The sequence below is a fragment of the Pelecanus crispus genome, chromosome 7, assembly GCF_030463565.1.
Source record: "Pelecanus crispus isolate bPelCri1 chromosome 7, bPelCri1.pri, whole genome shotgun sequence".
Taxonomy (NCBI): domain Eukaryota; kingdom Metazoa; phylum Chordata; class Aves; order Pelecaniformes; family Pelecanidae; genus Pelecanus; species Pelecanus crispus.
Genome location: NC_134649.1, coordinates 45,760,416 through 45,772,455, shown reverse-complemented (window position 1 = coordinate 45,772,455; position 12,040 = coordinate 45,760,416). Strand labels below are relative to the sequence as shown.

At 42.0% G+C, this 12,040-nt stretch overlaps 1 protein-coding gene across 1 annotated transcript in view; it reads right to left on the bottom strand.

The window, feature by feature from the left end:
• Window positions 1-675: 675 nt before the first annotated feature.
• Window positions 676-12,040, bottom strand: part of LOC104035598 (uncharacterized) — a 35,667-nt gene continuing 24,302 nt past the window's right edge. Inside the window, exons 9-11 of the mRNA XM_075714604.1 lie at window positions 11,857-11,929; window positions 7,097-7,214; window positions 676-871 (exon numbers count right to left, since the gene is read on the bottom strand). Of these exons, the coding sequence (XP_075570719.1) occupies window positions 676-871; window positions 7,097-7,214; window positions 11,857-11,929 (387 nt within the window). The remainder of the gene's footprint in view (window positions 872-7,096; window positions 7,215-11,856; window positions 11,930-12,040) is intronic.

Sequence of the window (12,040 nt, the reverse complement as noted above, 5' to 3'; positions counted from 1 at the left end):
ATCAACACTTACACATACATTTAACTTAAAGTGTATGAGCAGTTCCCACTTACCTCAATGGGCTTTGGATTAGAGCTATTATAATTACCAACCATGTTTCTCTATTAAGTGCAGTACTTTTCTTTCAGGGGCATTTATGTGGGTGTTTGTATAAAAACACTGTCAAAAACTAAGAACACCAGTAAATATAAAATGGCAACATTCAGGTTCAAATGCAATGAACTAATTTATTTTTTTAGCACTACGTCCAATTGTTTTTCACCACTCACAGATGTCACTGGAACAACCTGAATACAAAAAATTGCCTAAGAACAATACACTACACAGACCAGCTAATATTGATTGCTTTAAAAATGCCCCCTGTTAAACTAAATAATAGCCAAATCTCACTGCAGTAAATGTGCCTTTATATCGTTAAATACTAATTTAAAAGAAATCTGAATGCATAGTGAAAAACATGAAAATGTTGAAAATGAAGGATTACTTTTTTTTTTTTTCTTTTTGCATTATATGAGTCTTCAAAGCAACCAAAGCAACACTCGAAAGAAAAAAAGCAATCATTCCACATCAGCTGGCCACTTAGCCGCACAGGCCAAAACTGGGACTAAGCTAAACTCCAATACGTGCCTTCCGAAGTGAGCTATGCCCCAGAGAGGGGAGGCTGGAGGATGCCCCTCACCACAAGCTCTGGCCACCCTCGATGACCAGATTATGGCCCGTCATGTAGTCTGAGGCTTCGGAGGCCAAATAGACGACGGCAGCCTGCAGGTCGGTGGGCTGAGCCAGCCTCCCAGCGGGGATGTCCACCAGCCAGCGCCGCACCAGCGGCCGCAGGTCCTCGGAGCGGATGAGCGGCGTGTCGACGATGCCCCTGCAACGAGCACACGCACCAAGAGTTTAGGATCGGGTTTTCCCCAGAAGGACAGGCAGCACTTCTAGGTTTTTGAGGTGTTAATTCAGAAGGAAAACTGTGGAATAGCACAAAGGAGACGCGCAAGTCAGACCTGCTCTGCCTCTGCTGAAAGTCATGATGCAAACTTCGGTAGCGCTTCTTTGCTATTGCCTTTCAGTGCCGACAGGCAGGCTTAGAGGTTTTCTTTAAAGTGAGTACACACATACTGTCTTCTTAGCCGATAGCAGTACCCCCTTACACTTAGGTTACTCGTCGTAATCGCCAGTTTAATTTTTTTTATAGAAAACAAGCATGGCATTGGAACCGAAAGTGCCTTGAACCAGGTGTCGCGGCTCTTTGGAACTGTCATCCTTCTACCGATTTTCTCTTCTCATCTCTTCGCAGCATAATGTCACACAGCATGTTTGTATACAGCCCAGGAACTGAAAACAGCCCGACTTCCCGTATGTCAAAAAACGGGGGAAACAAAAGCCAGTACCCTTTTCCACGCGAAAAAGGAGAGGCAAAGATAAGCACAGCACGCCCAGTGCAATTCCCCTTAAACCAGTACCCCGACAAATCACACCACGTTTACCTGTCTTGCCTCTTTTACATTAATGAGTGACTACACCATTTATTAAAACTCTGCTAAGTTCATTTTCTTCAGGTGACCTAAAAATGAGTGATGCTCCAGAAAGCACAATGCAGGGTGAACATTTGACTGGCTTTTATGACTTTAACTGCGACTGATTTGTCATACTCCTCCTTAACAACATATTTGTATTTTGCAAAATGTATAATTTTTTCAGCCCCTGAACAAATATATTTACATAACTGTGTCTAACGAGAAATTACATTTAACTTCTCAGAAATTACAATAACTAAAACCTGAACTGCCAATTCCACTTCATTAGTGTGGTAGAAATGCATTCCAAATGTTAATAAAAATTCCAACATGCTGATAAATTAGCGCTTCTAAGGAGCATGTGACACCTTGGTTAACATATTCAACCTCAATTATATTTCTCTTCAGCACCCTGTTATCTGGAACCTTTGCTGGCAATCAGAGGTGCTGTTTTTCAGCGGCCAATTTTCTAGATAATGTAGCTTATCAACACTGTGGGTAAACTTGCCAATGAAATCAGGCTGCACTGAACCACACACACGCTAATTGCATCTCTTTTTTATGCATATTTACAGACTGTCACTTCAAAGAAATCAGTGGCCCATTGAGGCAGCCAGTTAGCTGGAAGAATTGCCTCTTGCAAATGAAAATTAGCAAACAAGCTAGTGATAAATATGAAATGAACAAAGTATAAAAATACCCGTTTTGTTCTGAAACTTCATCAGCATCCCAATTTATACTTCCAAGGAAATAATTTTTTGAGACACACTGGATTCTGGGTATGAGATTTACCTTTTGTTTTAAATGAAGGCTGAAATCTGCTATTTACTCTGTTACAAAGTGGAACTAATTCAGACTTTCCCCCAAACATTTCTGTTTTCACTAATCGGGCAGGATTTAAATACCGGCTTTATTTTTTATTGTAATTGTCAATAAACACTAGAGCAGTTCAGAAACACTGAGCGATGCAGCTCACTTAAGCTCTGGCAACGTAATAAAATCAGACACATTCCAGTATAGGGCTGCAGACAGTTTACTTATTTCCCCCAAGCACAGCCCTCTGCTCTCCCCCTTCGCTCTCCCAAACTCCTCGAGAACTGGTTTTCTTCAGAGAGAAACGTGCTTTGAGCAGCAGACGTGAAATATGTTGGACTCCTTTCCTTTACGTGCCTCTCACCGTGCTTACAAAACCATCAACATAATCATTCTGGCTTTACGCTATCAGAGACCAAAACAAGATCCATATGATTTTTTTAAATTTTTTGTTTTAAATTTACATATATGTTTTAACCCCAAGGGAATGCAGATTAGGGAAAACGACACATTGTCCTCCAGCACAACAGATTTTGCTAAAAAGAGGACATTTTTCAATCTGTTCAGAAAAATGATCTCTGGTCTGATTCACTGCAACCTGGAAATCACAGCGCTGTGCCTCTCGCTGGACCTTTCTTTAGGTTTGCTTCAAGTAGCAAAAATTTAGATGTGTAACAAAACTTCATTACAAGTTTTTGTTATAGAAATGAGAAAAAAATATAGCACAAAACTTAAAAGTTGCAAACACACATACTGATGGCACTATAAATATTAGGCATGTCATTGATACTACACATCTTCTGGGAAAGCTTTGGTGCCAAGTTGGGCAATTTAATGTTGTCGAACCCTTTTAGGCAGATTTTAGTTGGCTTCTAACCAGTTCCAGCAAAGACAACTGCCAATGCATTAATTCCCTACCTCATCTCGTATGCAGTGCTGAGCCTATCAGTACTTTCTGTTGCATGTCAATGTAATATCAAACTGCTGGTTCCTTAACATTAGACATGAGCATCAATATTTCATTATTGATACACAGGACAATTTGAGACATTAGGAAAAGGAAAAAAAAAAAAAAAACCAAAAAACAATTGCCTAAAACATTTCCACTTCGAGAGACACATTAGAAAAATATCACTTACCAGATACTTAACTGGAATTGTTACGTGCGCTCAATCCCCAAATGAGAGCAAAAAAAGATTCCATCTGTGTGTAACTTGATTTCTTTCAGATGAGTTATTAATTTGAATGAGTTAAGTACACTCCACTTAATCAGGAAGTGTTTAATCAAGAGATCCACTTAATTGGGACATCTCCCAAGGAATTAGATTTAAGTCCAAAGATACTTACCAGCAACAACTGCTGCTTAATGGGGATAGTAATGCTGCTTAATTGGGATGCCTTCAGGTGATGCTGGGGTGCTCCTTCTCCTGCCAGCCTTCCCTCTCCTTCCCCATGATGGGGTACACCCAAAATCTGTGGTGATCCCACCTTGTCTGCTTTCTGACTCCTAAAAGCCTGGTATAGCACCGTATGGCTGCCTCCGTACCGCCCCGGGGAGCAAGGCAGGCACGCCGGGGATGAAACCTCTTTACCCATCGCAGCCCAAACCCAAATCCCTGCAGCCCGCTAGTGAGGAACATGGTTCATCCCCTGGGACTGCTGAGTTTCACAGGATCCCTGACAAGCTGGCCTGGCTGCAGCTGTGGGTTGAGCTGAAGATCAAATTCCAGATGCCCATCCCAAAGGTCATCACATTATGGCATTTATGCCTTGCAAATCAAGTAGGGATATGCAATTAGCCCCCCAAATGGACATTGATTCAGTGCAACGCTTGCAAAAATGAAACATTCCAATGCTGCACGTGCCAAAAACCAAAGACCCACAAAGTCCCCTGTTCCACCGCATCCAACGCACTTCACATGTGAGGAGACCAGGAAAGGGACTAAAATGCACCATGGGCAGCCAGGCATGATCCACCAGTCAGTGCGCTGTAAAGGTCCCTGTCCACACCCCGGTCCCCTCTGCAGCCTGACCCCCACCCACATCCCTCTTGGGAAGACTCCAGCACCTTCTTCATTTTGCACGGCACCAGCTGGGCAGCAGGCTACGCGGCAATTGCGCTAGATGGTGGCATAAGGGCTGAGCACGATTTCCACAATACGCGGAGGCGCTTGCTGCTGCATGGAGCAGCCCACAAAGTCAGCCAAAGCATCCAGGGAGTCTCGGCCACCTTCTCCCCATGGGCATGAGGCTTGCCTGGCCAGCAAGAGAAGCCTGAATCTTCAATTTTATAAATGCAATAAATTATCCTAAGGACTCTGCCATAACATTTTATGCATTGATAACTTTTATGCATTGCTCTGCATAAGTTTTATGCACTCATTAAGAAATGAAGTTGATAAAAAGTGACCAGATAGGAAGAGGGAAAAAAGGCCAAAAGGTTTGCATGGTGAAATAATGCTTAAGGCCAGACTGGAGTGTTTGGAGCTTCGGACAGAGGTACGCTGAGAGTGCCTTAAAGCATTAATGCAACCGTGAGTAGGAAGGACAAAGGACTTAAGGACACACTTAAATATTTTACTTATCCAGAGATTATCTCGGGTATCATCATGCCCTATATCTATCTCTGTGCTCCTCACACTCCTCAAAATCCCCTCCTGGCCGCATGCTAGGTTGGACATCCATGCTCAGAAAGACTTGTGCATTTGGGACGTTTTTCAGCCCTGCAAAGTACTCTGACAGCATCGACAGAGTTGCAACAAGGCACCGTTGCACTGAGGCTACTGCCTGGCTTTAGGTACTAATTTCAAGTGGGTCGAAGACGCCCCTGTGCCTCAGTGAGTCACGTCAAGAAACACGACAACGAGACTGGTGGGGTCCACAGTTCTGGGGATGGGTCCAAATCTGCGCTGAAATGCAGGTTCACGTCTCATACTGGCAGAAGGGAAAACTTGAATATTTATTCACTCTCAAGCATATGTAGCTTTTGCTTCTGGTGAGCAGGGATCCTCAGATACATGAACCACTGTAGGCTCCTTCCTCTGAACATCACCCAGAGCTCCCTGGGCAGCCTCGGCACGAGGGGCTCAGCTAAAGCTTTGAACTGCCATGAGGAAGACTCTGCCTGGCTCCTAGAGCGGTTCAGTCCAGGTCCCCAGCTGCGTTAGGGGGAACTGCTCTGTCCACAACGGGGGACCTTAAAGACAGCAAAATGTTTGTCCTCTGTGCACCTTTTCTGGCTATTCCTCCACAAAGAAGAGCCCCCCTCTTCCTGTTGTAGGATTTTGAGCTCAGAGTTCGAGCTTAAGACAGGTAGGGATAATCAAAATGCAACCCCGTTTTGGCTTGAAAAGCAGAAAAAGAGAAGCGTGACTATTCTTTCTCCATGCTCTGACAACTGCCTCCAGAAACACAACTTCTTCAAATGTGAGTGCATGCTTCCAACTTACACAAAACAATGAGTTTTGATCATTCAGTGGATATTTTTGTAATTTATGTAAACCCTCTAGAAATGGGTAATTCCTTATCTAAGAGCCTCCTCATCCGTGATTGCTGTGCCATATTGGCACTACTATCCCAACCCTGTTGGTAAAGATTACCCAAGTGTTTTCAGACACAGTTCCTGCCAGGTCCTACTGAGCTTCCCTAATTCCCTTCATCTCCCCTGGCTCCCAAAAGCCAGTGTAAATTCACTAGCACTAGTTGTGGGAACACTATTGCAGTGCCGCTAGCATTGGCATGGGGAAAATCCCATTACAAAGTAAGATGCTGTTTAAAGAATCTGTGGATCATGTAGAGAGACGGCTAGAGTCACTGGTATAATTAGTAATAAATAATCATAAGGAAGACAGCTAGCACAAGGAAGTGGAGAGCAGGCCGACAGTAAAAACAGAGGCACTTGCCATTGAGCTCTGTGATATTTTCTTTTACTCCACTTTGTGGATTAAAATATGTAATTTGTTTTTTCTAATTTGATGTACATTATATCTTCATTATTACAATTTGACTCCTGGGTTAAAATCCTGCCCTTCTTTCTTACTCTGATTGACTTCAATGGTCTACAGAATTTGACCGCTTCCAATTAATGCTATCCGCTTGGGTTTCTGCTTAGCACTATCGCGCACTGTTAATTGTTTAATAAAATGACTGTGTTGGGCTTGTGTGTGAGAAACAGGGAGAGAAAAAGTGTATGTGGCAAGAAAACTTTTCTTTGCGAATAAACACCATAAAATAAAACGTACAGCTTTAAGCCTCTAAAAATAAGGAAAATGTAATTTGTAATACATATATATATATATATATATATTTACAAAATTATACCTGGCCTCCTGTGATTGTCAGAGCTGAACAGTATCTCAATTACAGCAGTACAATGTGGCTTTTAAAGTGCCTGTATATTTGTCTCAAGTAAAAAGGGGAAAGAAGTATTGTCTATTAAGTGTCAAAAGCCTTTTCTTTAACCACAGAAGGCTTGGACAGACTAAGGAAATATTTCATCTGGAAGAGAAATGCTAAAAACTACCCTTCACGTTATTGGAAAACCTATTATCAAATGCTAAACCCTCTTCTTAAATCCCTGAGTATACACAGCAACAGAGCAGACTTGGTTCTAAGTATTTAAACCTTTGTTAAGGAAAAGACAACATAAAAAGGGATGCAATCCACCTGCTAATTAGAAACTTTATTTGCCGAGATACTGTTCATTTGAGCTTTTTAGAACATTTCATTCTCTTTGTACTTTCAAAACGAGACTACATTTTACTTACGGGGAAATGCAGTTGACTTTTACTCCTCTGTCAATCCACTCGGTTCCCAGTGTCTGTGTTAATTTTACGACCCCGGCTTTCGAGACGTTGTACGCCAACTGCTTCTGCGGGTGCGGGACTAGAAGGGATTCAGAAATAGAAAATTATTTATTCTCCACAAATTAAGATAGCTTAGGTTATACATGGACAATTCCCTGCATTGAGATAAACTATTTGCCACTTTCCCTGATAGTAGACAGGGCGCAACAAGAATTTAGCCACCCACAACACAAAACTCTAAATTTGTATTTTGCCATCTAACATTTTTGCTCAGCAGCTGGGCTACTGGAAAAAAATGGAGAAAAAAAAAAAAAGAAATAAAGAAATTTCAAAAGTTCCATATTTGGGCAAAGCCAAAACCAATGTATTAAACATACATATGCAGTATTAGACTACTCCCAAGAAAGATAAATAATCATCTACACACATGAACATTCATATATTATACACATATGTATGTTTATATACAAACTACTTATACACTGTAATACTAATAAAATATAGTATAGCATAATGATATGATATAACATGATATGATATCACATGATCTAACAATATGATATGATATCACGTGGTATGATATAATATAATATGATATAATGTGATATTAGATAATGTAATATTGTAAAATATAATATAAGTGCATAATAGATTTTATATAACATGTTACATTCTATATAGCTTCTTGGTACAAACTATTCTCCTTAATTTCTAAATTATCCACAGTCTGAAGCAAACACATATTATCTAATCAGTGTTTGTGTGGATGTGAGCACAGGTGCGTCCCAAAAATTCAGAACACCCACCACTTTCAAAATCTGAAGCTTTTGAAAATGCTTCAGAGATGTCACATGTCAGTCAGAGAGGGAAAATGATCGGCTTGCTAATTACAATGTTCAAGCTTGCTAGTGCTGTGTGCTCGGGTGGCTCTGCCCCTCCACCAGCTCTCACACTTGCAATATTCCCAGAAGAGCTACTTAAGGACAAGTCCCCAGTGGGTGTAAAGTGCTTTTAACCCACGGGAGTCAAACCAAGTCGGTCCAGCTGTTGGGATTTACACCCACAAAGCGTCTCTCCTTGGACTTTTCTGGCTGCCACCACGACTTCATTAAACAAATCCAGTGCAAAGCACTGATCCATAATTAGCACTGTATTGGTACTGAGCGTCACTGAGATGCTGCCTCTTTCATGGAGGGAGAGTGGGGAAAATCAGTGCTAAATATCAGTAATCACAAAGGCAAATAATTGTAGCCTGCGGGGTTAGGTAACGCTGAACCCTGGAAGCAGGTGAATCACTGCGTTTGTGTAAGGTACAGCAGGCAAACCCCACAGCATTTTGGTAAAAGCACATAAGCAGCATTGGTAGATGGCATTAAATTGGTCTTAATTTATTAAGTTAAGCTGGTCCATCAGTTCTAGCTCACTACCATCCATGCTACCCCAACACATCCACTATTGCTTTTATTGACAAAAACTATTGGTTTTGAGTATGTCAACCTAAAGGGTGAAAAGAAGATGATAACAAGTTGAGTTGTCCAAACCCTGACAGAGCCAAAAGCCCTGCTGTAAATTACTGAGCATGTGAATAAGGACCTTTGCCTTGAACATAGATGTTTGTGAACAGATTTAAAGCTTTAAAGCACACACGTGATGGGAGCAACAATTAGTGTTTCTTTTTTTCTGCATGTGCTGAAGGTTCGCTCAGAATTTGGAGGCCTTTTGCTTGCTACAAAGAGCATTTCACCCCATGGCCCCCTTCTGCCAGCATTTATTCTGTGCTCACTTTTTGTTCAATATTAAATAATTCACATTTCGACCGGCAGAACGGCTTTGCCCTCTGCATGTGCCTGTTGCCCCCCAGACGCAGCGCGCCGTGTGGGCTCTCGAAAAGGTGTGGAATGTAATTTCTTGATTAATTGCCACGCATCAGCTCCAAGTTACATACAACTTCGGTAGTTAACCTTCTAACCTCCCAAAAGCAGTTCTTTGCTAAACTTTCCAAACGTGTCTGTTTGTGATAAATCATTCGGTGTTTGCTAAGAGGGTAAGAGTTTTGGCACCGGCTCTGCACCTCTAGCGCATGTGGGTGAGAACAGCAAGTTGCTGCAAGCTATCAGAATCAGCTTTCTGATTTGGGGTGGGTGCTCAGACAGGGTTTTCAAGAGTCCTTCCATGCAAATGCTTTTGTCTTCATAAGAATATCTAAGGAAAGTAATTCAGAAGATGAAATTTCCCCCTCCTGAGACACTTGACCCCTCTAAACGGGAAGAGCTCAAGAAGAAGCCAAGTGTTGTGAAGCTCTGGCACTGGGTGGGCTTTCTGCAGCTGAGCACCCCGCACCACCTCCTCTGTCCTTACCTAAGGTGGTCTCCTATAGACAGGAGAGCAAATCTACAACCCTCCAAACTCACACAAAATGGGGCTAGAGCTTGTGAATAAAGCTATGCCTCCAGCAGTGTCACCAAAAAAATCTGAGTTTGTAAGGCTTCTGGGAAGCGAGGACACTCACTCCCGTTTCAGATGGAAAAGATGGGAGGGAAGCAGATGAAAATGCTGCCAACATCAGCTGCCTTACATTTTAAACACCTGACACTATGTTTTTGCAACCTTGTTCGGTGCATAAGGCTTCTAGCCTGACCTTGAAGCAGCCGTGTAATGTCAATGAGAGGTGCACACAGATAGAGAAGACCAGACCACTTACCACTAAAGATATTCACTGTAAAAATTACAGATCTGAGTTACACCTGTGCAAATCGCAGAGCCGCAGCAGCCTCGTCTCCGCTGCTGAAGCATACGTCTGGAATAATTCCAGTGAAATACCAGAATCAAAATGCACATATGCAAAATGTATGCAGCTTATCTTCAATTAATTAAAACTGATTCTGAGCAGTGTATCTGGAAAAATCACAAACAAAAACCTCCCTATCCTGCTAAGTGTCTCCTCGTTTTCCTGTATCTCTGAGGAAGGACTCAACCTACAACAAAAAAAAATATCCCCTAACTATTTCTAGAAACATTTCATACTATGCCAGTTGGCCAACATACTTAAATAACCAACCAACCAACATATTTATTTAACATTCAGCAGATGGACATGATATGAACATCGTGGTTTTCAGTCGTAGTTTTATAACTACTAGATTTTTTCAATGCCAAGATTCAAACAGGTTCAGAAGGTAAACACATCTCTTCGTCTATTAACTTCTGGCCTAGCATGCATTAACTTTCAATGACATTTAAATGCATCTTGCAATGAGCCTTCCAGGCTGCTCTCAGGGTTGCTTTCCAGTGTTTGTTCCTGCTCCAGGACGGATACTGCCCTCAAACGTGATCCCCACGTGGGTCTCAGTGGACTTGGCACGCCAGCCAAGGAGGTGCAGCCCCGAGTTGGGGCTGGGATGGGTGCCGTGGTGGAATGGCATTACGTCCCGGCTCAGCAGAACTGTGCCAGGGCCTGATGGAGAAACAGGGAAATGCTTCTCCTTAAGCAGTGGAGAACACTTCTGGGCTGCAGGAGCAAGGCTGGGAGCAGTGTGCCAAAGCAGCAGACCCCCAGCTGGTGCCAATTTCCAGAGCTTCATAACTTTCTCTAGGGCGGAATACTTGCCAGTAAATTTTGCTTTGCAAGGATGATGTGGACAGTGACAGCCCAAGCCCAGACCTGAGCCCCACCGTGCAGAGCAGAGCACAAAAGTCTGGGGCATTTGAAATTTAAAGCTTTACATTCTTTTCAAAACTATTGTTCTTTGGGAGATTTTGTAACTCTACAAAGCTGGGGCGAGGGATGGTGCCTGTGTTTAAGCATAAGTAAAACAGCTGGTAAAGACACTTGAAAAAAAGATTAACAATGGCATTATAAATGCATTTTTGAAGAAACATTTAAAGTTACTGTGCAATAAACTGAGCAGAATGTCACAGAATGTCAAACTGGGCACAGTAAAAATAAATGTTATTCCCAAGGAAAATAAAAAGACTGCATATTTATGTAACATTCAGCAGATGGACATGATATTAATACAGGGGTTTTCAGTTGTACTTTTATAGCTACTAGATTTTCTTGCCTAACTTGGCAACCCAAGGCACCATTTGATTTTTGGATTTGGACAATACTGCAACAGATGTCCAGACCAATAAAATAAATTCCTAAAGGGCTATGCTTAATTTGTGTAATTGATCAAGTTTTGTTACATGGGCCTCAGTTCACCAGCATGTAACTGCCTTCCAGATTAGCTCAGCAGTAGGGATTTCATTCCATATGTTACAATGGTTTATTGGCGCTTTTGACAACACTGCTGATTCAGCAGCGTTGGTGGAGACACCTGTTGGCAACAATAATGAAATAAAACCCACGGGTACCGGGGCGAAGACCGGCGCAAAAGCTTTCGGGTGGCTTGTAAACATCACAGGGGCACAGCTTCCCGCATTCAGACGTATTTTCCTGAAATTACCGGGGAGTGCACCAGCACCTCTCCCATGCCATCAGTGCATCAGAGTCAGAGAAGGTGACTCCGCCTCTTCTATAAAAAGTAATAAGTGCTCTAAAACATAGAGGACAGATAAATGTTGAAAAATGATATCAATAAAAATTTTGTAGTACATTTCCTCTAATACAAAATGTCAGTGATTTACTCCTTCCCAATACAGGTTTAATTGATTCAAATAGCATCAGTAGTAATTAAAATATGGATTCTGAAGCACAACTGTTAGCTCTCATCACTCACCTATTAAACTTGCCATAGATGCTGTGTTAATTATCTTCCCATATCCTTGATTCAGCATAATGCGGCCTGCAGCCTGTGACAGAAATTAAAGGAAAGACCAGTGACCCTTTTTGTGATTGTGCTAATAATGACATGATAATAAATTAGTCTTCACTTTTCAGAAGAGTTTATGTGCTAACACTTT